The following is a 25,550-nucleotide window of genomic DNA, read 5'->3' on the forward strand; positions in this document are numbered from 1 at the left end:
AGTTACTGTCCTGGGAAAGTCTTTAGAAAACTATGTCAGCAAGCTCAGAAGCTGAGTTTTCAGAGCGACATTTCCCTTTGGATTTTAGCATTTAATTTGTCACTTGGACAAGAGGTGGACACGCTGAGGGATCATCTATCCCTGGAACTGGGACTGCTGGTTGGCTGTGAGACACCAGACACAAAACTTGGGAGAGGAACACCTGGAAAGAGGAGGGAGGAGAAACGGCAGCAGCCGTGGGAGGATGGGGTTGGGATGAAGGATCACCCTCATCCTCATGTGTGTCTCATCAGTGACCCTTGTCCCAGCAATGGTAGATGAACTGCAGTGCTACAGGGAGCAAAGAGAGGGCTTTTGAAGGCAGAAATCTTCCCTGTTTTCTTTTATTTTTCTTTTTAAGGTTAGGGCTGAACACTTCAAAAATTCCCACTCTTCATCAGTTTGCACATTTGTTTCTAAGGTTTTAATAAAGGGGAAGGGGTGTCATCACTCATCATTTGTAAATAGAGATGTGTGTGTCACCCTGGTCCGGTGAGGGGTGTCCCTGGTCATGGCAAAAGGGTTGGAAATAAATGATCTTTGGGTTCAGAACCCAAACTGTTCCATGTGGTTCTATGTGGACAGTGGTGCTGTGACCTGGAAGTGTCCAAGGCCGGGCTGGATGGGGCTTGGAGCCACCTGGGATAGTGGAAGGTGCCTCTGCCCATGGCAGGGGCTTGGAATGAGGTGATCTTTAAGGTCCCTTTCAACACAAACCATTCTGGGATTTTTGTGACTTGTCCAGCACGTGTTTCATCAGAGTTGGGAATGGAACTGGACTCGTGCATCCGTTTTTCCATACACACCAGGCAGCCTGGGATTCAAGGTTTATTTATATTTATATTTATATTTATATTTATATTTATATTTATATTTATATTTATATTTATATTTATATTTATATTTATATTTATATTTATATTTATATTTATATTTATATTTATATTTATATTTATATTTATTGGTCTCCCACAGGAACTGCCAGTCTCATGCCAAGAAATGCAGCTCCAGGGCTGCTGAAAGGCAGTGTCCCTGTCCCCTCTGAGGCAGATAAAGTTTGCACTGGTGGCCACAACAGCCTGGCTGCGAGGGGATGGGGGCAGGGAGCGGAGTCAGCCCAGTAATTTGGTGTTATTGGAAATATTGCCTTTGCAGCCCAGCATTTGGTTTTCATTTGGTGCCTTGCTCAGCTCATTTCTGCTGGCGCTTCACTTCTGATCCAATTGAGTTATCGATGCAGGCAGGCAGAAGGAGGCAAACAAGATTGGTGTCACTTTTTTTTTTTTGTGGCTTTATTTTTATTTTTTTTTTTTTTTTTTTGTTTCCCTACCTCCCTCTTGCTTCTTTGCTTTCAAAGATCAAAAGAGGACAAAATAAAACTTTCTATATAATGAAACACAGGCAGAGGGAAAAATGGCAGCACACAAAATTGTTTTCAGTCTTCCTTTAAGGTTGCTGTTGGTATCTTTGATTTAGGCACCAAGGCTTTAATCAGAGTGTTGGAGACAACACAAAAATTATTCATCTAACCAAGCTCCCCTCTCCCTCTTTCTCTCTGTTTTTCTGTCTCTCTTTTTTTTTTTTTTTTATTAATGTGGGTTTAAAAAGATTCTCAAACTACAGTGCTGGCTCAATTTTGTTTTCCCAACTAATAACCCAAAGCAGGATCAGCTATTTTGCAGCTGACAGATCTGTGTCTAAACTAGATTGTCTTTCTTGCTGAGCTCATCCATCATGTATGAAGTTAAGAAAAAAAACCACAAAAAACCACAGAAAGAATAAAAAAGAAAATAGTTCTTTTCCACAGGCTCATCCTTCCCTACAGCAGCAATGACCTGAGCTCATCCATGCTTTGATCCCACTCCCAGCATGGGATAACCAGGACACCACTGCAATGGCAGAGGTTTTTTGGGGTGGTTTTCCTGCTGCCAGGGCAGAGTGGGGCAGTCTGTTCATGGGATATTTTCTAAGGCATCTCCATGGGGCAACCAGTGCTGCTCGTGCCTCTGAGGGAGAACTGGAATATCCTTGGGCAGGTCTGTTGTCACTCTGCCCCTTTTGTGTCACTTGGACCTTGTTGTGGAGAGGCCAGAAAATGTTGGTGGTGAGCTCTGATGTGCTCAAACTGCACCATGGGCACGTGCTGGAGATGAACATGGAAATTCAGCTTAATACTCCTTGTCCTGGATATCCTGTGGACTTCCAGCAGATAGTGGTGTAAGGACTTCCTGAGGTGAAGGTTATATCCTGAGCAGTGCTTAATAGCTCTTAATTGACTCATCCTCCTTCAGTCATCTGAGTTTTAATTTATTTTTTCTTCAATTCATTCATATTTTGTTGGCCTGCCTGACATCCTGCCCAGACCAGTTCTGTAATTTAATTACACACTGGATGAAAAAGTGCTTCCCTTCTTTTGTCTTCAACCTGCTGCCTGCTGCAGCCTCTGCCAGATCCCTTTGCTCCTCTGTGCTAGGAAAGGAAAATATGTTTGCTCTTCTCTGTCTCTGATCTGTGATTTCATAGACACCTCATCACTTCTCTCTTCTCCAGGATAAAAGCTACTGGTCCAATATCTCCTTTTCTGAAGCTGTCTTGTACTTCTGCTTATTTTATGCCCTTCTTCTGCATAAATATAACAAAATAAATATGAGGCATAAATATAAAAGCACCTGTTTGTGTCAGGCCTTCTCTCATGCTGGGTGTAGCGGATCAATTCTGCATGGTAGCAACCTGGAGCAATCTGAGCCATGTTTTCCCCTCTGAGGGACAGGAATTATCCGCAGGGATAGGAGGAGAAGGAAGGGGAGAAAATTAACAAAGAGGTTTTTGAGGAATTGTATCGAATATCCAGGCAGAGAACATCCTTCCTCGTGGGCTGGGGAGAGCCATGTCACAGTCTTTAACCCAAAGTTGTCAGATCTCTGTGGTGTTTGCTGTGCTTGGTTTCTCCTTTTCTCTAAAACCACCTTGTTCCTTGGTTCATTTCTTAGTTAATTCTTCTTTTTTTTCCTCGTAAACTCTGCCTCTCACCTTCCAGGATAAGATCCAACCATTTTTGGGAGGTCAGTGAGAAATTCCAGAAGGGAGAGGAAACCCTCACAGTTTGGTGGTAGAAGTGCACCATGAGGGGAAACCAGGACATGGTGTCTCTAACTGCAGGCCCCCAAAGGGAATATATTTGTTAAACATTATAATTACCCTTCAGTGCTGAACTCCATAGCAGTTGAATCCACGGCAATGCACATTATCATTTCTGAAATGATGCTTTCATTTAGATAAGGCATGCAATTATACATCTTGATTAGGTCACTGTTCCCAGGAGCTCCAGCTTATTTATGATGAGTTGCTCCCTTTTGTAAATCATGTGGTGAGGCTGTGGATAAAGACATATTCCTTCCCTCTGCTCCCCTACCCCTTCCTTACCTTCCACAGACCCTTTTGCGCTTCTTCTTCTTCCCTCACTGCACAATTTTGTGTGGCAAAGCCCAAAAACCCAACAATCAGAGAGAGAAAAAATGTTGCATGCATAGTGGGGACGTTGTCACGAGAAGGCAGATCTGGGGGTTCTGCTCATCCCCTGGTTTCTTTGTGAGACCTGCTGGCTTTCCCAGTGGTGGTGTTAAGGCTGAGCTCCCCATCCCTGCATTTCAGACCTCTAAAATTGTCATTATTTTTTCACAGGAGTCAGCTCAGTGATCAATGGCACCTCCTGAGGGTGCCTTACCTTAGGCTGTGACCTGGGGACATGGTTTCCAGCCAATCCCATGAGCTGTGTGTTCCCCAGAGCTCAAATAACTGCACTGGCAACAGATCCCCACACAGGACTCCCCTTCCCTCCTCACTCCACAGTTTCACTGAGCCACTGCTGAAAACTCCCCCAGTTTCCCTAAGACAAGTGGAAGTGAGATCTGCTCCTCTCGATTAACAGGGTCACGGGGGAAGTGTTGATCGAGGCAGGGAAAGTGGGATGGGGAAGCTCCCTGGGAAGAAAAGTGATGTGGAAAGAACCAGCAGGAAAATTATATTCTTGAACAGCTTCTGGAGTACTTCTAAAGAGCACCTCCCTGCTGGAAACTGGAATGGTGCTTCGTGTCTCAAGGCTGTTGTAGTAAATCCAGGATCAGGGAGAGAATGTTGAGGAAGCACAGTCAGGATGCAGCCAGTCTGCTTCTATTATATCATTTTGTATAAATAAGGATTTTATCATGGAATCATTTAGGCTGGGGAAGAACTTTGAGGCCAAGCACTCCCCCAGTACTGCCAAACCCAGCATGGAACAATGTCCCCAAGTGCCACATCCACATGGCTTTTGAAAGCTTTCAGGGATGGTGATTCCACCACTGCCCTGGGCAGCTTGTTCTGATGTCTGGCTACTCCTTCAGTGAAGGAATTTTTCCAGTCTCCACCCTGAGGCTCCCCTGGCCCAGCCTGAGGCCGTTCCCTCTCCTCCTGTCCCTGTTCCCTGGGATAAAATCCCAAATCCCCCCCGGCTGTCCCCTCCTGGCAGGGAGTTGTGCAGAGCCAGAAATTCCCCCTGATCCCCCTTTTCTCCAGGCTGAGCCCCTTCCCAGCTCCCTCAGCCTCTCCTGGTGCTCCAGCCCCTTACCAGCTCCATTCCCTGGACACTCTCCAGCCACTCAAGGTCCTTCCCAAGCTGATGAGCTCAGAAGTGACCCCAAGATTCCTGGTGGTCCCTCAGCAGCACCAGCCCAGGGGACAGTCCCTTCCCTAATCCTGCTGGCCACTCCATTCCTGCTAAAATCCCGGTGCCATCGGCCTCCTGCCCACCTGGGCACACCTGGGGATGTCCAGCTGCTCTCACCAGCACTCCCAGGGCCTTTGCCAGCTTTCCAGCCTCTCTACCCCAGCCCGTGGTGCTCCATGGGGTTGTTTTGACCAAGGACACAACACCTGGCCTTGGTGAACCTCATCCCAATTGTTCCCAGCCCATGGATCCAGCCTGGATCCCTCTGCAGAGCCTTCCCACCCAACCTGGTGTCCTCCACAAACTGCTGAGGGTGCCACCAGTCTCCTCATCCAGATAATTGATAAAGATATTAAGGTATTAAAGAGAACTCTTCAATATTTCAATTTGGATCATCTCCAGACCCCAAACAGAGGCAATCCAGGATGTATCTGGGTATAGGAATGAAAACTGGGGCAAATCCACCGGGCTCAGGATGGAGCGGGAGCTGGGCAGTCCTGAGAGGCAGGAGAGTGCCAAGGATAATCCTACATGGTCAGGGGAGAGATGGGCTGTTATTGATAGGATTTTAAACAGCTCTCAGTTGCCTTAACTCTTTCCATCTGCCACCTTCCAAAGCTGCCTTGGGGCCAAAGTGGAAGTCCTATGAAAGACCCATCCCAGATGACCCGGAGGCTCTTTCCTAACTCTGTCTCCTCTGTATCCACAGTTCTTAAAAGAATACAGCACATCTTAAGCAGATTAATGTAATCTTGATCTTCCTCTCTTGCAGATCTCTGATCTTTTCTTCCCCTCTGTGCATCCCAGCAGCTTGTAATCACCTTTTGGGGTATTAAAGAGGTGTTTTCACTTGGTGCACTTGGGCAACCCCACTCTCCCCTCCCAGTTTTTAGAAGCAGAAGCAGGGAGAGGAGAGGTGCTGTCAAATGGGACAGTGTTTCCCGTTTGCAAATATTTATTTGCAATAATTATCCCTTTTTTTGAGATTAAAGGAGCTATTCACATGTGAAAAGCAAACTGCCTTATCGCTCTTTTTAAATAATATGTTTAGAAAGTTTGACCGAGCATGAAAGTTCATCCTTCAATATTGCTACTTGTAATCCAACAAGAAATATTTACTGTGCTATAATTGGCATCATTAAGCTTAGGTGAAGTTATTAATACTAATTAATACTAATTAAACTGCTATAAACCTAGTTTGCAGTTACATAAACACATCATCTCCTGAACCGCCTGACTACATGTTTTGGCATTGGAGGGGGGTGGATAAAAGCAAATTCAAATGCAAATGATATGAACATACTTTAATCAGAGGATCAGAGAAATCAGACACAGGGAAGGCTTATTAGGTCTGTTCGGTTCTCCAGAGGCAGGGCCGAGATTGTCTCCCCACGGAGACTCCCAGGAGCTTTGGGCAGTCTAACTCTAAATGCCCCAAGCAATGGGACTTCTCCTGTGTCTCAGGAGGGAGCTGCCAGCAGACTGACAGAAATGGGACTCGATTTTCAGCCTCTGTTTTCCTGCTGAGGCAGAATTCAGCTGCAAAACAGAGAAAATCCATTCTCGACTCTTGAGGAAGGTCTTGAGATCGTATCCAAGGGCAGAGGAGAAGAGAAAGGCATTTGTAAGGAACCTCTAAAGCTGTCTGTCAGTGCAGCAGAGCTGGAAAATCATCTCCCCATCTTGGTTTGGCTTTCTGGCAGCACTGGGCCAGTCCTGGCACTGCTGGCAAGAACTGGCCATGGGCAGCAGCAGAGCACCCAAAAGCTCAAATGTCTGACCCGGTTTCTCTACAGCTGGGAAATCCATCTTCTGTCAGGAATTTCCCTGATTTTGGCTACTTCGGGAATATCATGAGGGAAGCATTTTCCCTGATCCGTTGGTATTTGGGTCCCATCTGGAGCCAGAAAGTGCAGAATCATGTGGAGCATTAAAAACAGGAATGCCCTGAGGAGGCAGCTCCTGCTTGCTTCAAGTTCCTGTTCTCACCTTCTCTTCAATCACCTGTTTCCCACTGGACCAAACGACTGTGGGGAGAATCTGGGGCAGAGAGCAGAGCAGCCCTTTCAGGATGGTGTTTTTCCATGGGAGCCCATGTCAGAGGCACTTGTTTCAGAAACTGCTTTAAAGCATTGCAGATCCATTCCTTGGACGGTCTGTGGCTCATCTGCAGAGTTGTACACATCACCAAAAACTCCTAAACCTCCCAAACAAGCTTTTCTCAGTCCAAACTGAAGGGAAAAGGTCCCTACAACCACTGAGAAGTAACTCCCCAAAGCAAGGGCACGTTTTCCATTATGTCTTCTCTACAAAATTGCTCTGTTGGTTGCAGGCAAGGTAAATGAATTGCTCAGAGAGACTTTTAGGTCTCAAGTTCACAGCTGTGACTCCCAGCCACCAAAACCATCTTTATTCCTGATGTTCAGTAGCAGGTTGGGGTTCCCAGCTGTGTTTCTCCTTCTTCTGACTCCCCTGGGCACTGCCCAGTGGTTATCTGGGATTTTCTAATGGATGTGGTTAAAGCCACGCACAAAGATTGAGATCTTGGTGTAATCAAAGATTTTTGTCCAGCTCCAGCTACTCTCATGTAGCTTTTACTGACCACTGAATCATCCCTGAGTGGCAGGTGGGTCCCACACACTTCAGACCAGGCTGGGTGAGTGTCAGGGAGCCAGGACAACGCGGATAAAACCATGTCCATTCAGGCCACTGGGAAGGGATGTGACAGCAAAAGATTTGTGGTTGCTTGGGGCCACAGGGCGTTGCTGGGCTGTGTTGCCACCCTGGATCCATCAGCCCCATTTGACTTGAACATCTTGAAGCAATCCCCAGACTGTTAGAAAAGGAATAAGGTTTGTTTCATCAGATGAAAAGTATAATCTTCTTGGGCAGCTCGATGTTTGTGCTAATGGGCTGCAGCTGCAGAGCTGAGACATGTCAGATCTCACCACACACGCACCCCATGCGTGGACAAATGCACCCACATCTGGAACATGAAATAACAAAATTTCTCCTAAAATCTACTTTACAAAAATGTCCATCCCCACCTGGGAGCATCCTTTGAAATTTCTTTGAAGAGTAGGACCAAACTCATTCCTTTTCTTAATATTCCACTAATGATGAACATGTTTGTCTAGGGACTATGGACTCAGAAGCTCAGAAGGGCTTTGGTAGCATCTCCCAAAACTTTAGAGGTCATGGGTTGGGACAGGAAGGACTCTAAAGTTCTCTAGAAATTCCATGGCCTTGGAAGAATGAATCTTGAAGCATCCTATCAGGAAAACCTTAAGTTTGGCTGAACCTGGACTTAAATTGTTTTTTCCTTCCAGGATCTACTTTATGGGAAGCCCATCCCTGACACAGCCAGACGTGGAGTGGTTTGTGTTGTAAAAAAGGGGGTTGTGCTGTTTAACAAAATTGTCACAAGATGCCACCAGGATGTGGATAAACTCCTAACATCAAGTACCGGTGTACAAAGTGGTATTTTCATGGTGGAAGGTTCCTCTATGTCTCTGAGGCTTCAGAAGGGCTCAGATGCCTTTTGGCAGAGCCAGTTTTGGCCCATTTAGATGTCAAATAAGGGACATGTCTCAAGGTGGAGGGTGAACGATCACTCTGCCCCTGTTGATCCTGAGGTGCTCCACTCAGTTTTTAAGTGAGTTTTATTATCTCCTTCCCAAGTTTCCACATTTCTTTCCATATTTCACACGGGGTGGCTGACTCAGGAGCAGACAGAAAATAAAATTTCAGAGAAAACAAAAACTCTCCTTCTTCAGAGGAGAGTGGCCTGGGGACTTCTGAGTGTAAAACCCACCACGATTCACATGCCAGGAGTGTCAGACCTGTCTGTGCACGTCTCAGGGCTGCTCTCAGTTGTTTTGGGAGAAGGAGGGACGTGCCACAGAGAGCCCCTGACCTCCAAGCTCCTGAGACCCTCCCGTGTCTAATCAGGGGACACATGAAACAAGCCAGGTCGTGGCAGTGACTCCTGACTCACACTCCCAGCACGGGGGGGACAGCGGGGTTATGTTTTCATTGCTGCCTGTGGCTCTGATGCTCTCAGCTCTTTGGAGGTTAAGTCAAGGTCTTGGCTTTGAGATTTTTGTTATTATAACCTTTCACGGACAAATACTTCACGTGAAGTCTGGCAGGCAGGCTGTGGCCAGGAAAATGCCATTTCTGCCCGAGCTGCCAGAGGAGCAGAGCTCTGGCCACGGCAGCCAGGCTTTGGCTAACAAACAGTGGGGAGTGCTGTGTTTTGGCATCCAGCTTGCTTATCAAATTGATATAGGAGCCTATAAGCAACTGCATCTGGATTTCAGTGGGTTACCCAGCCTGCTCGGCTGCTTGGGATCCGCGCCAAGGGAAAGTAGAGGAGTTGTGAGGAGAATACCCAATTTCCCTCTGCGAGGACTGATTTTTGTTTAATGCAGCCTCCTCGCCCTTAAATCCAATTAAAGGCCTATATTATGTCAGTGGAAATTTATGCCAATCCTAATATAGTCTAATAAGCCTTAAAATAGCACTTTGCTAGTGAAAAGTCCTGTGGTTTAATTTGATTCTGAGCCTAATATGAGGCTTAATATGAGGGAATTGGCCCCTTTTTCTTTTCTAACAGGGCTCCACATGCCTGCTCCCTTTTTAGGAATGAAAAGGTTCTCTCCAAAGCGGGGACAGGAGACAGCTCACCTCAGCAGGTTGCTTCTTTTCCACTTGCTTCATTTGTTGACTGTGGGAAGTCTCTCTAAAGACATCCCAGGCTGGAATCTGTAATGAAAAGCGGCGAATGTCAGCCTACAAAGGCTCTGTTTTCACCTCCAGCTTCTCTGTGCCTTACTTTTCTTAGGCACTGTGGTCAAAATCATTGCCTTGACCGTCACTCAGTCCCAGCTCAGGATCTGACCTTCAGAATAAGCTTTTTGCAGGTGCCTTTCAGTGAAGGCTTTAGAGACACAGGCCTTAGAAAGGTCCATTTCCACCCCTAAAACTTTCCCTGGCCCCACCTTCTTTCAGGCTTTCCACTACCAAATCTCCCCATGGCCTCCCTCTATGCCAGCACTGAAATGTCCATTATCAGCCCATGGTGCCCTCTTCCCTGGCTTGCCTGGGAGATGTTCATTCTTTTCCATACATTTAAGATATTTCAGAAAACTTTTCTTCAACAGCCTCATTATTGTCCCACAGCTTGTTCTCTGGGATAAACTGCATAAATCCCTGATTCCTTTAGGCTTGTTAGACCACAGCCTCCAGCATTAACACTTCACAGAATCACAGAACCATAGAATATCTCAAGTAGGAGAGGACTGTAAAGATCAAATCCAATTTTCTCCTCCTCACAGATCTACCTGAAACTAAACTAGCATTGTCCAAATGCTCCTCCAAATCTGACAGGTTTGGTGAGAATTCCTTTCCCTTCAGGGTGTTCTCAGGAGATAAAGACTGAGATGTTTAGGCAGTGGTCATTCTGGGGATGCTCTGAAGGAGCTTGTTTGGGTGGGAATCTGATCTTTTCAAGATGCTGGTTAGAATCAGGGAATCACAGGATGGTTTGGGATGGAAGGCACCTCCAAGATCATCCAGTGCCACCCCTGCCATGGACAGGGACACCTTCCACTGTCCCAGGTTGCTCCAAGCCCTGTCCAACCTTGCCTTGGACACTTCCAGGGATCCAGGGGCAGCCACAGCTTCTTTGGGCACCCTGTGCCAGGGCCTCACCACTCTCCCAGCAGAGAATTTTTTTTTTTTTTTTTGGTACTATTTAATCTATAATTTCTTGGACCTGCTTCTGGCTGCTGAACTCCTTGCTCAGCCCATCTGCTCTGAGGTACCATTTGATTTGGAGAGGGGCCGTCAGCTCCAGCCTCACACCCTGCTCCCCTCCCCTGGCTGTCCTGGACTGCTGCTCAGCTTTCCTGCACACACTTTCCCAGCTGCTGCCCTGCAGTCCACACATGACCGAATTTCGGGGGTGGGCGGGGTGATTTTGATATAGCACTTACTAAAATGCGTGGAGATAAAAGCCTCGGCAGAAACATAAAAGGCCCTTTGTACTCGCAAGTTGTTACTGTTATTTTTCGATTAAGAACAATAGTAAACAGAGGCCCTCAAAGCTGCTTTCAGGAAAAGAAAATAAAGGGGGGGAAAAAAGGAACGATTTGACCTTAAAATAAGAAAAACCACTTTTTTTTTGGAGCACCTAGTAGATTTAGGTGCCTAAGCTCCTTTGAGTCACGCAGCCTGACGCCCCAGCTGGCACAGCTCCGCTCTCCTGCCTGAACCAAAGGCCATAAACCCTCCCCATCAGGTCCAGTTCAGCTCTGGGTTACTCTCTTGGCATCAAGCAGATTTATGCTGATAGGAAGTTTGGCCCAGAGCCCTGATGAGCAGTGCCATGGCTCAGCAGTCCCAGGTGGCAGTTTTGTGTCTCCGGGACCTCTTATTCCTCCTCTCCTTTGTATGGAAGGCGACTTCACGCTGCCACTTCTTTATCCCCGTCCCTGCCCAGCCCAGCCCTGTCCCCCATCTACCTAGGGGCAGGCTGGTGGGTTAAGGGAGCTTTGTTAATGCCCTAATCCTCACGTGTGCTCAGCCTGACAAAGCTGCCACTCCGCGGCCCCGGCCGCGCTCGCGGATCCGTAATGTCCCGTGTCCAATCGATTGCCGCGCTCGCTCCGGCTGCCGGCTCTCGGCAGCTTCTCCAGCGAGGGCCAGATTGCTCTGGCAAGCTCATCCATCCTTCAGGGATGGGGGCAGAAGGCAGAGGGGTGGGGGATGGATGCCTGGGATTGGGTATTTGGGATTGAGGGGGGAGGGAGAGCTGGCAGGCGGTGAGGAAGGGAAAGGTTGGAGAAGTGCAGGAGCTGGTGATGGGCACAGAGTTGTCTTCTTCATCCCAAAGCCTTCTCTGCTGGTGGTGACCCCGAGCCAGATCTCATGGAGTATAAATTCTTAATTGCACCATTCCTCATGGCTACTGAATGCTCAGCTGACCCATCCTCCTCATCCATGTCCCTGAATTCACTCTGACCCCCCCCAAACTCTTGTGCATCCTCAGTGACCAAGGACACAGAAAAATGAAATTAATCTGCCAAGGTTTGTGCTTCCCATCCCTGCCCTGAAGTTTGCAGTTTCAATTCCTTGCCTAATCCTTCTCATAGCTCAGGACAGGCAAGTTTCCAAAATGTCTTGGGCCTAAAAATGTCTTTATATGCGAGATGGAGAAGTGGAAGTTTTCTGATCCAGGGGACAGGGTCTGCATTATGAAGTGTCATATTTATTTCTAATCCTAGAAGCATTTGAATGCTAGATATAAAAATGTGATTTTTTTTTTTTATGCATAGTGAAGCTGTCCAGGATTCTTTTTAAGGTTTTTATGGCTCCTTCTATGCTCTGCACATTTAAGCCCAGAGTGACTCAGTCATCCAGTTTCATAGAGGACAAGAATCCTTGTCCCAGTAAATTGCTTTACAAACTTCTTGAAAGGTTCTAAAGTTTCTTAAATGTCTCTGGCTTATTGAGGCAAGATAGAAGAATGGGAGAAGCAAGGGGGAAATGGATTTATTTCCAAAGGCTGTGCACTGAGAGCTTCAGCATCAGGAAATTGCACTCTTGTCCTTGTTGTTAAAGCTTTGTGCATCACAACTCCAGTTGGTGTGTCCTGTGCCACTTTCAGTGCTGCTCTGCCCAGGAGTGGGCTTTGGGGTGCTCTTTCATGGGGAAAGGTGACATGATTTGGGAAATTTACATTCCTTGCCTCTCCCCAGCCCTGGTGCTGGGTATTTCCTCTCTCCCTTATTTACCTGTGTTCCCCCACGGCTCATGAATCAGCCCAGCAGCAAAGACTGACCTGCCTGTGGCTCCAAGAGAGCTGGGGAGCGACCTTGGACAAGGGTTTAGACAGGCAGGACAAGAGGGAATTGCTTCAGACTGGCAGAGGGCAGGGCTAGATTGGATGTTAAGAGATGATATTCTGGTTGATAGGAAGGAAGATGTTCAAAGCCATGGTTGCCTCCGTGAACCTTTCATGGAGTGATGAAGCAGCACCGAAAGCCAGTGGCCACCTGCTCTGCAGCCCCTCAGGTTCTGGAATCATGACTCAGGCTTTGGGAACCATCAGATTAAAAAATTCTCATAAATTTGAACTTTTTTGATTGTCTTGTAGTTTCTCTGTGCTTGTGGCTGATTTCCAGTCTCCTTTCTTTATCTTGGTCTCTCCTTGTATTCTGGAAGCCCTCGAGGCAGTGTTTTCTGTGTGGTGGTGTACATAAAATGGGTGGCTGCTTCAAGACTGGTCCTCCTCAGTTTGAAGTAGGTGAGGTCATGTTTTCAGGCCTCACCCACCAAGAACTCAGATTTTATTTACACAAAGAAGCCGATATTGGGATTCCAAATGAAACACTTGAATCCAGAAGCCTGGAAATATTGGATGGGGGGCTCTGAGCAACATGATCTAGTTGAAGACATCCCTGTTGATTGAAGGAGGGTTGGACAAGATGACTTTTAAATGCCCCTTCCAACCCAAACCGTTCAGTGATTCCACGAACTCTGAATAAACTCTGAGCTGCTGTGAAAACCTCCCTGGAATCAGGTGAGCAGACAGGGAATAGCTGACACCAGACAGTGCCTTGGACAAAGCCAAACTTGCTGGAAGGCTCCAGGTCAATCCTTGCTCCGTGATGGTTTAGTTGCCATAGAGACACCCAGGTCTCACTTCATCCCCCAGCACTGTTGCTATTCACCGGCGACCCCTCCGGATTAAAGCTGGAGTGTTTTGGATCATTCTCTTTATTTTATCAGTGCTGAAGCACACCGCCTAATCCTAGCTGTACCTCTCAGGAAGGGAAAAAAAAGAAAAAGAAAGAGACAAAAAAAGCCAACCTCCTTCCCCACCATTTGTTGTAGAGGCCAATTATCTGAAGGGGTGACAAGTAGAAAAATGAATTAACCAGAGCTTTGTAATGTCAGCGTTATTTATCGTGTCTAACTTTGCCCAGCTCAGCTGTGGATCAGCAAAGAAGTGCTTTTATTCTTCCCTCATCTCTCTGATGCTTTTTTTACCTTTCCTCCCTTCCTTGGCCTTCTGCAGGTCCTCTGCTCCACTACACCGTCATTACGGAATCTTTTTCTCCTGCTCCAAACCAGGTGGGTTTCCCAGATGAGATGAGGGGCTGGGGAAGAGATGCCCTGCAGGAGGTGAAGGAGGGGAGATCTCCCAGCTCTCATCTTCCCCATCCTTCCCCTCTGCCCCTGTGATAATCAAACCACTCCGTTGGGTTTATTTCCTTTGATCTCTAACTCACACTAAAAGTAGGTGCTGAGACTGGAACTGGCCTCTGTTACCCTTTTCCCCCCTCCTCTGCCTTTTCCCGTGCATACTTTGCTGAGTCTACGCCCTCTCCCACCTGCTGCAGTAAAGACTTTCAAAAGGAAAAATGGCACTTGCTGGCAGGAGGCAGAAAAACAAGGGACGTTCAACCGGGATCCAGCCTGAAAGCAATGCCCTGGCAAGAAGCCCGCAAACACTTCAGATGTGAAGCACCGAGTCACAGAGCAAAGAGGCAAAAAATGCATCCTTGTAAAGCCATAGTGAGGCTGCACCTGCTCGAAACGGCTGTAGCCAGTACACTGTGACACTTCAAAGCTGCCAGGGAATGAGATACTGGAATCAGATACCCCTGGCAGGGTGTAAAAGTAGCCAAATCTTGCGCTGAGGCAGCCGGAGTGCTGCTTGACGTAGGGAGCAAGCCTGGAGGATAGTATGTGTGTATCCAAATGACAGATGATGGGGAAAGAAATAAATTATCTTGCAGTGTGTCTGTCCCTGTATGAGTGTTGCTGGCTTCCCTGCATGGATTTCGAGACCATCTTCACTGTGAATTTCTCCTTCCAACACCCACAGCCTGCAGATCCTACAAATGCATTAATAAATCAATCAGGTTATTGGCTCCAGTGGTGATAGCTGGGTTTGCTCATTCAACTGGATCGGTTTTTGCTGTTTAAAAATCCAGTTGTTTCCTCTCTGAAGGTATCTTGGTGGGGTAGGCCAGCCCGGATCCGACAGCACGTCAGGAATTCTCCTGGAGGAGTGGGCAGCTGCACCAGTGTGGCATGCAGGCTGTCAACTGGCAGTAAATCTGCTTCAAGCTCTTTTGTTGTGCCAAGCAATTGCTGAATAACTTCTCTGAATTACTTCCAGTCGATATCTCTTATATGAAAAGCTCACAGAAAGCTTATTATGTTCAAAATTCGGCAGATACGGATTCTCACACGCTCAACATCCATTAGCAACTGGATAAAGGCAACTCTTGGGATCACATTTCTATAGGGGCAGCTTTTCGCAGACGTGCAGGTGAAGTTGGCTTTGTGTGAAGCATCTCGGATGCATTCTCATACAAGTGAAAATAAATTCTTAATAAAATCTGGTGCTTGGCGCCAGGCATGAGATGAGCAGGACTGCAGGCAAACCCAAAACATGTTGTTGAATAATCCCGAAGAGGAGGGGAAATTCAGTTTGTTTGTAGGTGATTTTTAGCCCCACGCCTCAAAGGTTAATTTTGGAGAGATGAGATCTTTGAATGGTGAGAAGAACACCTCTGTCCTTGCTGCCAGGGCATGCTCTCAGTGCACTCCTTGCCACAAGGCTGCTGAGTGGGCATTTCAGTGGATTTTTTGTTTTAAAGGTGAGGTTGTTGTTAACATGCTGGGTAAAATGTCATGTCAGGATTTTCAAAGGTGACACTTCTCTAGTCAGAGATCCTGGGATACTGGGGAAGCAGCAGAGATTACCTCTCCCAAAATGACGCTGCCCACAGTTAGATTCTTGCTTCAGAAAGAACACGAGGCTGGATCCCATGAAGGTGAAATTATTTCCCATTGTCCAGCTGCTAGAAACGACCTTAAAACAACCGGTTAAGTCAATGCACCAATTACTCTGTGGTTACAGTCTCCAGAAGGTAATTCAGATCTCAATTGCTCTGGGAAGGGATCTGTCTTTTTCCTGTTGACTGGATGACAATTCCCAGCTCAACATTGTGGGTAACTAAAGTTCAGTGGGGTAAAACCAGTCACAACCCTGGTTTTGATTTCATTTTTCTATGCTAGGATTATTTCTTATGAAAGGGCTTGTCGGATCTCAGAAAGGTAAAAAAACAAGTGGAGTGTTGGAAAGTGTAGAAAAGTACGAACTAATAATTTATACAGCTTTTAGGGCCTCCTCTTTGAACCAACTTGTGTTTGAAACAAAAATTATCTCTGTTAGACTTGATATTGACTGTGCTGGATTCAAAGCAGAGCCCCCAAATCTCCAGTCTTTCAGTTTTGAGGAGTTTTCAATGATGAACCAGACTATTTGTCTGGCCACTGCAGAGTTGATGTTCTGCACCAAAATCCATCATCCAAACTGCCACCAACTGCTGCTGCCGTGTTCTGAACCTCTCAGAGTTAGTCCCTACTGTTTTCTTCTGAGAAGACAGACCTTGAGATGATTTCATGCTGAGTCACAGCTGAAGGAGACCCTGAGATCAGCTCAGGTGGATGGAGGATGGTGATGATAATGCCAAGATTGAAGGTTTGATCCCCACACAGGTTCATTTAGGAGCTGGACTCGATGATCCTTGTGGTTCCCTTCCAGCTCAGAGTATTCTGTCATTCTGTGTGGTTGTTGTGGTGAAAAGCTGGATTTGGCTACAGTGAAGGGGGACATCTCCTCCACCTGGGCTGGTGGCTTGAAAAGCTGGATTTGGCTACAGTGAAGGGGGACATCTCCTCCACCTGGGCTGGTGGCTTGAATACGTGTTCAGGGACTCAGATAATCTGTGCCCTGAAGGTTGGTCCACCCAAGCTCAGTGACCAATTAATTGCTTTGACGTCTTCCAGCCAGACGAAGGTTCCACCTTTGCCATCTTCTGCAGGCACCTCTGGTCTCACCCTCTTCATGCTCCAGGCCAGCTGGACATCAACCTGCTACAAACTGGAAACCACAGAGTGGTGCTGGTTTCATTTTCATCCCGCGGCTGTCGATGCCACTGGGAGCCCAAAGCTCCCAGGGACCGGGAGGGGGCTGGTGTGATATCCTAAATCACTCTGTGTGTGTTTCTATGCCTGTGTGTTCACTCATCTGGGACAACAATCTGAACTGAACCCGTATTATCCCCTGACCAGTGACCATGGATAATGTGGGAAGGATGTGCCTGCACCTCTGCTGGCCATAACCTCTCGTGTCAGCGCTTTGGCTTCACTGCCACAGAGGTGTCAGAGAAAGAAATGAGTGGTGATTCAGGCCAGTAATATTTGGTATCATCCAGGCTCTTTGCCAGCAGGGATTTACCCAGGGCTGATCTTCCCTCTGCATTCAGCAGCTCGAGCGATTCGGCCAGTGAAGTGTCCAAAATTCCAGCATCACCTGATGGATTTTATCCATCTCTCTTCTTGCCTCTTCCCAGTCTCCTGTCCTTTCCTCCTCCTTGGTGCTGGCAGAGCGGGAGTGCAGGCTACCATGCAGGCAGCAATCTCATGTCCAGGGGAATTAAAAGGATCTGGGAATGTGGGATGTTCCCTGATGCTCCTAGACTTGACTCCCCACTGTTCAGAGCCCAACAGTGCTGTTCCTTACAGGCAAAGGATCAAAAAACATCTTGTCCCTTGTCAGGCAGCTGTCACCAGGGTCCTGGCTGCAGCAGGGCACAGGCATGTGATTTATTTACTCACTGCTGAGGGTTCATTAGGTCCAGCCCCCATTCCTGGGTGTTTCCAGGATCCCAGGGGATGCCAGCCCAGCTCAGCAGCTGACACAATGCCCTGGGCACCCCTGAGTGGCAGAGGAGGAGAGCAGAGGGATGAAGGAGATGGAAGCTGGGAAAGGACATTGCTCCAGTTTCCACAGATGTGCCAATGAGAGCTGGAACTCCTTGCCCAAAGTAAATACCTGCATTTATCACTGTCAGGGTGAATTGTTGGCCCCCCAGGCTCTTCTGAGAGAGAGAGATTGTCCCATCCCTATTTTTCAGCTGCCACCACCTCTGGAGAGCAGGGTGCCCAAGCCCTTAGGGAGACCACGCTCCATTGCTTGTTGAACAGCAGCTCCCCACTTCCATCAGCTGCATTCCTCTGATATCCCTAAAAATGCCCTCTCCTGAGCCTTTCCTGTTTGCATCACCAGACTGGAGATGGACCGAGCACTTGGGACCTGCTCTAGTTCGGGAGAAATGGATCTCACATCCATTATTTACATCTCCCCATGCCTGCACATGGAGAAGTGTGTTTAACATATTTTGTTTGCTTGGTGCAGGTTGAAATACACCTGTTCTTCCTGACATTTTGATCTCCACAGCTCCCTGATGTTGTAGACAGCTGGGGGTTGGACAGGAGGAAATGGCTTCATTCAGCCAGGTGAGCTTTAGATTGGATACCAGGAAAAATTTCTTCATGGAAAATATTGTTAAACATTGAAACAGGCTCCCCAGGGAAGTGGTGGAATCACTGCCCCAGGAAATGCCCCAAAAATGTGTAGATGTGGTGTGCATTTTAGTGCTGAAGATGGTTGAACTCGGTGATCTTTCCCAGCTTTCATGATTCCTTGATTCTCTTCTTTGATGGTGTTTCTGTGGTTGTGTGGTGTTTCTGTGGTCGGTTTGAAGCCGTGGCTTTATTTGCACATTTACTTTCCCCGTGTTCACCACTCATTTAGGCACCCTGGGAACATCTGTGAGAATTTCAGAGGCTGAATAAACTTTCAATTGCTGTTGTGTCTCACCCCGGAATTAGCTGCATTTCTTCAGTGGATTAAGTGATTTTCTGTGCTTTCTAATTTATAGCAATCTTGATATTCCCAGATACGTGCTAGGTTCTCCCCTCACTCATCACTGCTGTAAACTGAGCGTGAACTTGGCAGCCAAGAGGAGTTGTCCCTGTATTGACTGAACATTTTACATGGGCAGGTACTACAGAACAAAGGTGAAGTGATTTAAACCAGAAGAGATTCAGATTGGATAATAACTAGAAACAGTAGTGAGGGTGGGGAGGCCCTGGCATGGGGTTCCCAGAGAAGCTGTGTCTGCCCCTGGATCCCTGGAAGTGTCCCAGGCCAGGTTGGATGGGGCTGGGAATAACCTGGGACAATGGGAGGTGTCTCTGCCCATGGCAGGGGTGGCACTGGATGATCTTTAAGATCCCTTCCCACCCAAATTATTCTCTGATTTAAGAACTTTCCCATCTGCCTGTCTCTCCATGGTGCTCCAAGAGGAGGAAACCACTCTGATTACGCTGTTTAAAACCACAGTGTGCCCATGTGAAGTATAAACCTGGCATACTGGTGCATACTGGGTGATTTCTAACGCTGCATGTGCGTTGGCAGTGAATCCCCTGGAGGCACTTGGGACGGAAGTTCCTTTAACAAAACAATCAGTGCTGTATTAAGATCTGTGTGTAAACAGGTGCACAAGGTTTGGCTTTCTAGGAATAAACTCAGAAGCGGCAGTTTTGGGTGTGCTGTGTACCAGGGCAGCAAAGTGCAGGGGAGATGTGAGACCAGAGCCTCGAGGAGTTAAATGAACACTTTGGAGCTTAAGAACCTCCTGATGCTTCATGGGAAAATGGGAAAATATTCTATTTAGAGACTGTACTGCTCACACATCAGATGTTTTCTCCACTTCTCTCCCTCTCTCTCTCTCTCTCTCTCTGTAATCTTTTTTTTTTTTTTTTTTTTTTAAATTATCATCGGGGGCAATTTGCATGAGAGGGATCTTTGTCTGTGAAGTGCCCATCTGCTGTGCAGCCCCACCTCCCCCCTGACGACACAGCCATCTGCTTTTGACATCACAGCCACGCAGGGCTGCGGCCCAGGGAGCCACCGCACCTGATGAACACCTTGCCTCCATGTCACCCCGCTGTCTGAAAGGATTCCCAGGTGCTTTCCCTGGCTTTCACCCTCCAGACAGGGATGAGCTGGCTCAGGACGGTCTGGGCTGGTGAGTGGGAGGTGCAGATGAACAGAGTCATGAGCAGGGACTGTGATTTCTGATTTGCCTTTGTGTGACACGTCATGTGAAGGAGAAGTCCCCTTGTCTCTGCCTCCTGGGAATTGAATAATAATAATTATGAGGCTGATGATAACTCTTGTGAAACAGTGTTTGATTAGCTTCACTTGCATCTGCTTGAGACACTTCTAATTACACAGCAGTGTCCTGGTGTCATTCATCCTCCAAACTAAAACTGATTTGCCCTTCAGAGCTCGTCCCACTCCAGCTAGGGATGCTCAAAACCAGACTGAGAAGGGAAGATATCCACTACAGACCCCGCTCTTCAACTGATTCACCTGCTCAGGGCTTAGATGCTACGTGGATAAACACAATATATCTGAAAAAAAGTGCAGCATCCAACAGCCCAGATGGTCATGGCTTGGTGAAAACAGTGCCACCTTCCAAAATGCCAGCACTTGTCTCGCTGTGTGTCCTCGGGTGGGTAACAGCACGAGCTGTCACAATTGCTGCACATTGCAGGAATTTGCTGTGGTGAATTAAGAGAGTTGCCTTCAGGTTAAAGCCCTGCTGCATCTGGATTTCTGGGCATAGATATATTCATTTTCCTACCTAGAGTCTTTGTCCAGGTGGTGTTTGAGGTTTGAGGTTTTCATCTGTGGTTTTTACCTTGGTATCTTTATATTTTTCCTCTCCATATAAATGTGTGTTTCTCTCCTTTGGGTTTCCTTCCTTTGGGAAAGAGCAGAACCACTGCAAAGCCTCTCTGGTCTGGCTGCCGTCCACCCAGAAACCCTGAGCACCTCCCAGGCACGTGTAGGGATCAGCTGTAAATCCAACACGTCCGGGAAGGGCTGTGCTCTGCACAACCCCCGTTGGAGCAGGCTGGGAGATCCCACTTCATTTCATGGAGTGTGGAAGTGCTGGTGCAAGCTCTTTTTCCTGGTTATTTTAATCACCAAAAAGTGCAGGGTGATGCTAACTGAAAACTTGTATCAAATTCAAGGCAATTTTTTTTTTTTTTTTCTCCAATGAAAGCAATCTGTAAGCAAGACTTGGATGGGAATTTGGAAAATGTTGTGGGTTTAGGGTTTTGAAATGAAACTTGTGAATTACTCCTCTGGGAACTGAGCTTATCTTCAAAATTCACTGAAACAAAACAGCCAACTGTAATATTATTGATTAACATCAGCATGGTGGTGACATTGTTTTTGATGATAATAATAAAAGGCTAAGAACAGAAGAGGGAAAAAATATGTTTTGTTTCAGGTCAAGCAAGTTGTTTTGTTCTACCTGACCCATTTCCCCTCACAAATCTTTCATTTAAGTAAGAAAAGTGCAGGAGACAAGTAGTGTGGATTAATCCTGACCAAAATTACGACCAACAAGAGACGTTTCCCTTGGCTTGCAACCAGGACGTTTGATCCTGGGAATGACCACGGCATTAAATGTGTGCACAGCCACTCCTCACCACACTCCATCAAGGCAGGGAGGTTAAATCCTGGAGTGAAGTACTTCTGAGCAGGTTCCCAGCCTCTCCAGCCTTTCCTGCTTTGCATGGGAAATACCGATGCACGATGCTAAATTCCTCTTGAATCCAGACCTATTCTTTCCCCTTCTGCCATGGCCAGGGGGAATTGAAAGAAGAAGCAGGGGAAATTGTTCCCCAAAGTTTTCCATTAATCTCCTTGCAGAGCTGCTGCTCCACCAGGTGCACAGATCATTCTAATATCGCCACCATCCCTGCCAGGAGAGGCTCGTGCTGGATGATAACTCTCCTCTAATCCACTTACTGGAGGTGGTTTCTCACTGCAGTTTGAATACAGCTTCTCCCTCTGATCATCTCTCCCTCAGTGCCGGCACCACTCTGAGCCACTGGAAACTCCTAATCCTTTGCAAGCATCTGTCAAATTCTCTTCCCATCCGGGACCCCCTCTTCTGGTGAGCCCTGAATTCCATGGGAGATGAAAGCCAGCAGCACCTTGCGGGATCAAACGCGCCTTTACGAGCTGCACGCGAGGCACACGAGCGCTTTGAAGGCTCCGTGGGGAGAGGGGAGAAAATCCTTTCCTTCCAAAATCTTGTCTTGGAGAGGGCATCCCGATGATGGAACAAATCCACCAGCAGTCAAATCCTGAAGCATCTCCCCCCTCCCTTGTCCTGCTCAGGCAGACTGGAGCTCCCGGGATGCCGGCGCTGGTGGGAGCTGGCAGGATGCCGGGGCTGCACAGAAGGCTGGGGGGCTTGTGCCATGTGGGAGCCGGGCAGACTGGGAGCAGCTGTTGGAAAGTCAGGGAGTTTGGGTTTGTTTGCAAAGCGGGACGTGGGGGTGAGAGGCTGAGGCGGAGCAGACAGCCTCCCGTCTCCCCCTCTCCAGGGTGGTGTTGCTTTTCTTCTAAACTTGAAGAGGGTTTTTTTCTGTGCCCCGTGAAATAGGGGAACGATGGAGTTATTCAAGTCTATTGAAAGCAGCGCACAAAAGCTTCCCCAGGCTGATTCACTTCGTGGTGCAGGTCCCCACCCAACAGGCTGGGGGGCTTGGGGGCATTTTTAGCTTTATGCTGGGATTTTTCTCCACCCATCCTTGCGGCCGGTCCCTTTCCATGCACGGGTGGCCTTCGCCCGATTTCCTTAGTTGGTCAAATTAATTGACTCTGTTTTATTAAACAACTCATAATTGAAGTATTGAAGGCTTTTGGGTTGCCTTAAAGCCTTGATCTATGACTGTGCTCGTCATTGTTTAAAACATAAAATGTCTCAGTTATCCCTTTCTTCTCCTTGGGAAGTCCAAAGGAGTGAAGCTTTGCAGATTGTGGATGTCACAGAACATCATACATTTGTTTTCCCCTTTTCTAGCAATTTAACACATTGTGCTTTTGCAGAGGTTCAAAAGTTCGCTCAGCAACAGTTGGTTCTTGGAGCTCGTTGCAAAGGCCTGTGAGGAAACTTAAAAAAACCCCAACCAACACCATTCCATGGCTGCAGGACATAACAGCAACAAACCACATGTAATGCCCTTAATATTGCTCCAATTATGCAAGAATGCAACCCCCAACCCCCAGCAAACCCATGTTTTCTGTTTCTTTACCATATGTCAGTGTGTTCTGCGAGTAGTTAGGTAAAGCCTGACCTTTATGTCGGGCGCTTTCCGACTTTCTTTTAATTTGACCCAGCAGCTGGGATCAAAGCCCTGGTACGTTCAGACAGCCTAAAAATATGGAAAAAATCCTGTCTGTCCTTCAGCACGCTTTAGTATGCAGTTGGAGGAGCGCTGTGGAGAGCGGCTGGATTAGCAGATGTTGCCCACATCACGTTGACAGTGCCGCGTTTGCGATCGGTGCCACTTCCAGAGCCCAGAGCCAAGTGCTGTGCTCCGCTCTCCTAAAGGCTCGCAGACATTCCAGGCAGGGGCCTGACAGATGGGACCCAAAACCATCCAGAATGCACCCAAAAAGCTGAGTCAACGAGTGGGGACAGGGTGTGATGGATTGTGGGGGTTCGTGAGTCAGCTGGAGAGAAAAGGGGATCCCCTCCTGACAGGAGAGGTGAAAATTGTCATGGGATGTGAACTCGCTTGCTCTGTTGGAGCGAAGGTTCCTCCTCAAAAGATGGGTCAGGGAAATCATTAATTTACTGGGTTTTATCTTGTTCTGAGGTAATTCAGGAGCGGGCAGGGAAACTCCTGGGGAGGGATTCTGCCCTCTGGTTTGGTGTTGGGAGGGCACTCAGGGTGATGGGGCTGACTCTTCCTGAAGCTCCTAAGGGTGACAATAATGCCCCCTAAAGCATAAAAATTATGACAGATCTGATGAGCAGCCCTGAGTTTGTTAACATTGCCAAAATCAGGCTCTGACCCTCATCATTGCAGGGGAGCTGGACCATGTGATTTTTAAAGGTCTCTTCCACCCCAAACCTGGTGGAATTACACAATTCTGTAATTCTACAATCAGGATTTGAACGTGCCCATGCATTTATCCACAGATTGTTGCACGCAGCAGTCCCCAGGTACACTCTGCCATCCCCTCTTGTCCCAGTTCCAGCAGAGTTTTCCCCACAGGTCCTTTCTGTGGCTGTAAAGGAGTCCCCAGAGCACCCAGCCAGGCTGGGGACACAGGGGCTCACACCGTGTGTCCCCAGACCTCTCAGCAGCCCACAGGACCATTTTGTGCACAATGAAGGTGGCAGACTGTCAAAGCTTTAGCTGTGCCTTCCTGACTCTTCAGCCAGCTTCCAGAGAGGGGCTGCAGTATCTTCTGGGCTGTCAGCCATGCCAGAGAGCTGGAATTCTGGAGTCTGTCTCCTGGCACTGCCTCCTCTGTCTGCTGCTGCTGCAGGCAGTTTGCCGGTTTTGTCTCTGGGAGGATGCTAAACACCATCCCTGCCCCTTGAATGCCCACTTTGTTTAATTACCAGCACATTTGCCAACGTGGTTTTGGCATGAGCCAATCTGCCGTGTCTCAAGGTGAAGCCCGGAGCTGCTCCAAGGGTTAACACCTCCCAAAACCTATCCTCAGTGAGCAGAGTCAGGATAATCCCCCTGGTGTGGTAGCAAGCAAAAGGGGTACGAAAGCACGACCCCAAGCTGTGCCATGTCATTTGGGGACAGCAGAAGTGATGGTGGCTCATTTTATCTTCCAGCTGGGAGTTAACAGAGGAGCCAGAATTTGACTTTTTGCTCCGCAGCACCGCGGTGCTCCTGGGCTCCCCCGAGCACCTTCCCTCCAACACAAAAAACAGCAACACCTCCTCTGAGGAGATTTACGAGCCAGCAGGGCTGACACCACTTTGCTCAGTCCCTCAAGGCACAAGCACGGGCCCAGCCCTTATTTTTTTAATTTTTTAATTATTTTTTTTTAGCGGTGATAAACACAGCGTGGCATCGAACTTCAAAGGCTGTTGGAGCAAACTTCTCCAGTCTGGTGCCACATGGCGAGGAGGGACAGATGCACCCACAGATGCACAGTCAGGGGACAGATGTGCCCCTTGGCAAGGGGCAGGCTTGTAGGAGAAGAGGTGCAGACCCCAACTGCTGTTTCACCCCCTCCCCATCCCTGTTACAGGCCACCCTATATTTTGTAGGGATTTTACTTTCATGGAAATTTAGCGGCCCTGAGCGAAGGAGGAGCAGTTCCTGCTGTGGGGTGTAGCCTGTTCGGAGCCTATTCCCATCTTGTGGTTGGGTTTTGCTCCGGGGGATTTGGCTTCTGTGGTGTGACCCGGTGAGCTGTGGTGACAGCTGGGGGATGCTGGTGGAGCCACGCCCTGAGAGCATCCAAAGCTCCAGTCCTCAGGATGGCGTGGAAACAAAAGGATCGAGACGGTGTGAAATAAATGCCATTATTTTGCCCTTAAATGGAGGTTTCTTTGCTGCCCTCTCGCAGCATTTTCTGTGCAGAGAGGCTCAAGTTCCCACACACACTGCTCCCTCCTGGGGTGCGCTGGGACCCGCTAATTCCACCCTGGAGGTGTTAAACTGCATCTGCACTAGGTGCTAAAAGGTGTTTCGTCCTGTTGGCCGTGCGGAATAAAAGGAAGCACGGAAAGGAAAAGCACTTACTTCTGTCTGTGCACTCTGTGTGGCTGGGCCGTCTCCCTTGCTGCTCTTCGTGTTTTTCTGTGGAAAAACACAGAGAGCAGGAGTCTGTGGTCTGTGAGGGCAGGAATTCTCCCATAGCCCGGCAGTGAGTATCTTGGTCCAGGCTAGGAATAAGCTGTGTTCTCCCTGTGTCATCCCTTGTTTGTTTTCCATATTTTGCCATTTAACTGCAAATCCTGGTGGACCTACCTGACAGGAGCACTAATGCCATGTACCCTGCAGCCACGCTGCTGCAGCT

General features: G+C 47.9%; 1 protein-coding gene across 4 annotated transcripts in view; it reads left to right on the forward strand.

Annotated features, from left to right (window-relative positions):
• LOC131591803 (plexin-A4-like) overlaps nucleotides 1–25,550 on the forward strand; it is a 417,581-nt gene that overhangs the window by 151,614 nt on the left and 240,417 nt on the right. Inside the window, exon 4 of one of the 4 annotated variants that reach the window (XM_058862870.1) lies at nucleotides 1,015–1,146. The exons of the other annotated variants lie outside the window; for them this stretch is intronic. Within the exon in view, the coding sequence (XP_058718853.1) occupies nucleotides 1,015–1,059 (45 nt within the window). The 3' untranslated portion in view covers nucleotides 1,060–1,146. Of the gene's footprint in view, nucleotides 1–1,014; nucleotides 1,147–25,550 lie in introns of those variants that run through there. 4 annotated transcript variants of the gene reach the window in all.

Source organism: Poecile atricapillus, chromosome W (assembly GCF_030490865.1).
Source record: "Poecile atricapillus isolate bPoeAtr1 chromosome W, bPoeAtr1.hap1, whole genome shotgun sequence".
Lineage (NCBI taxonomy): Eukaryota > Metazoa > Chordata > Aves > Passeriformes > Paridae > Poecile > Poecile atricapillus.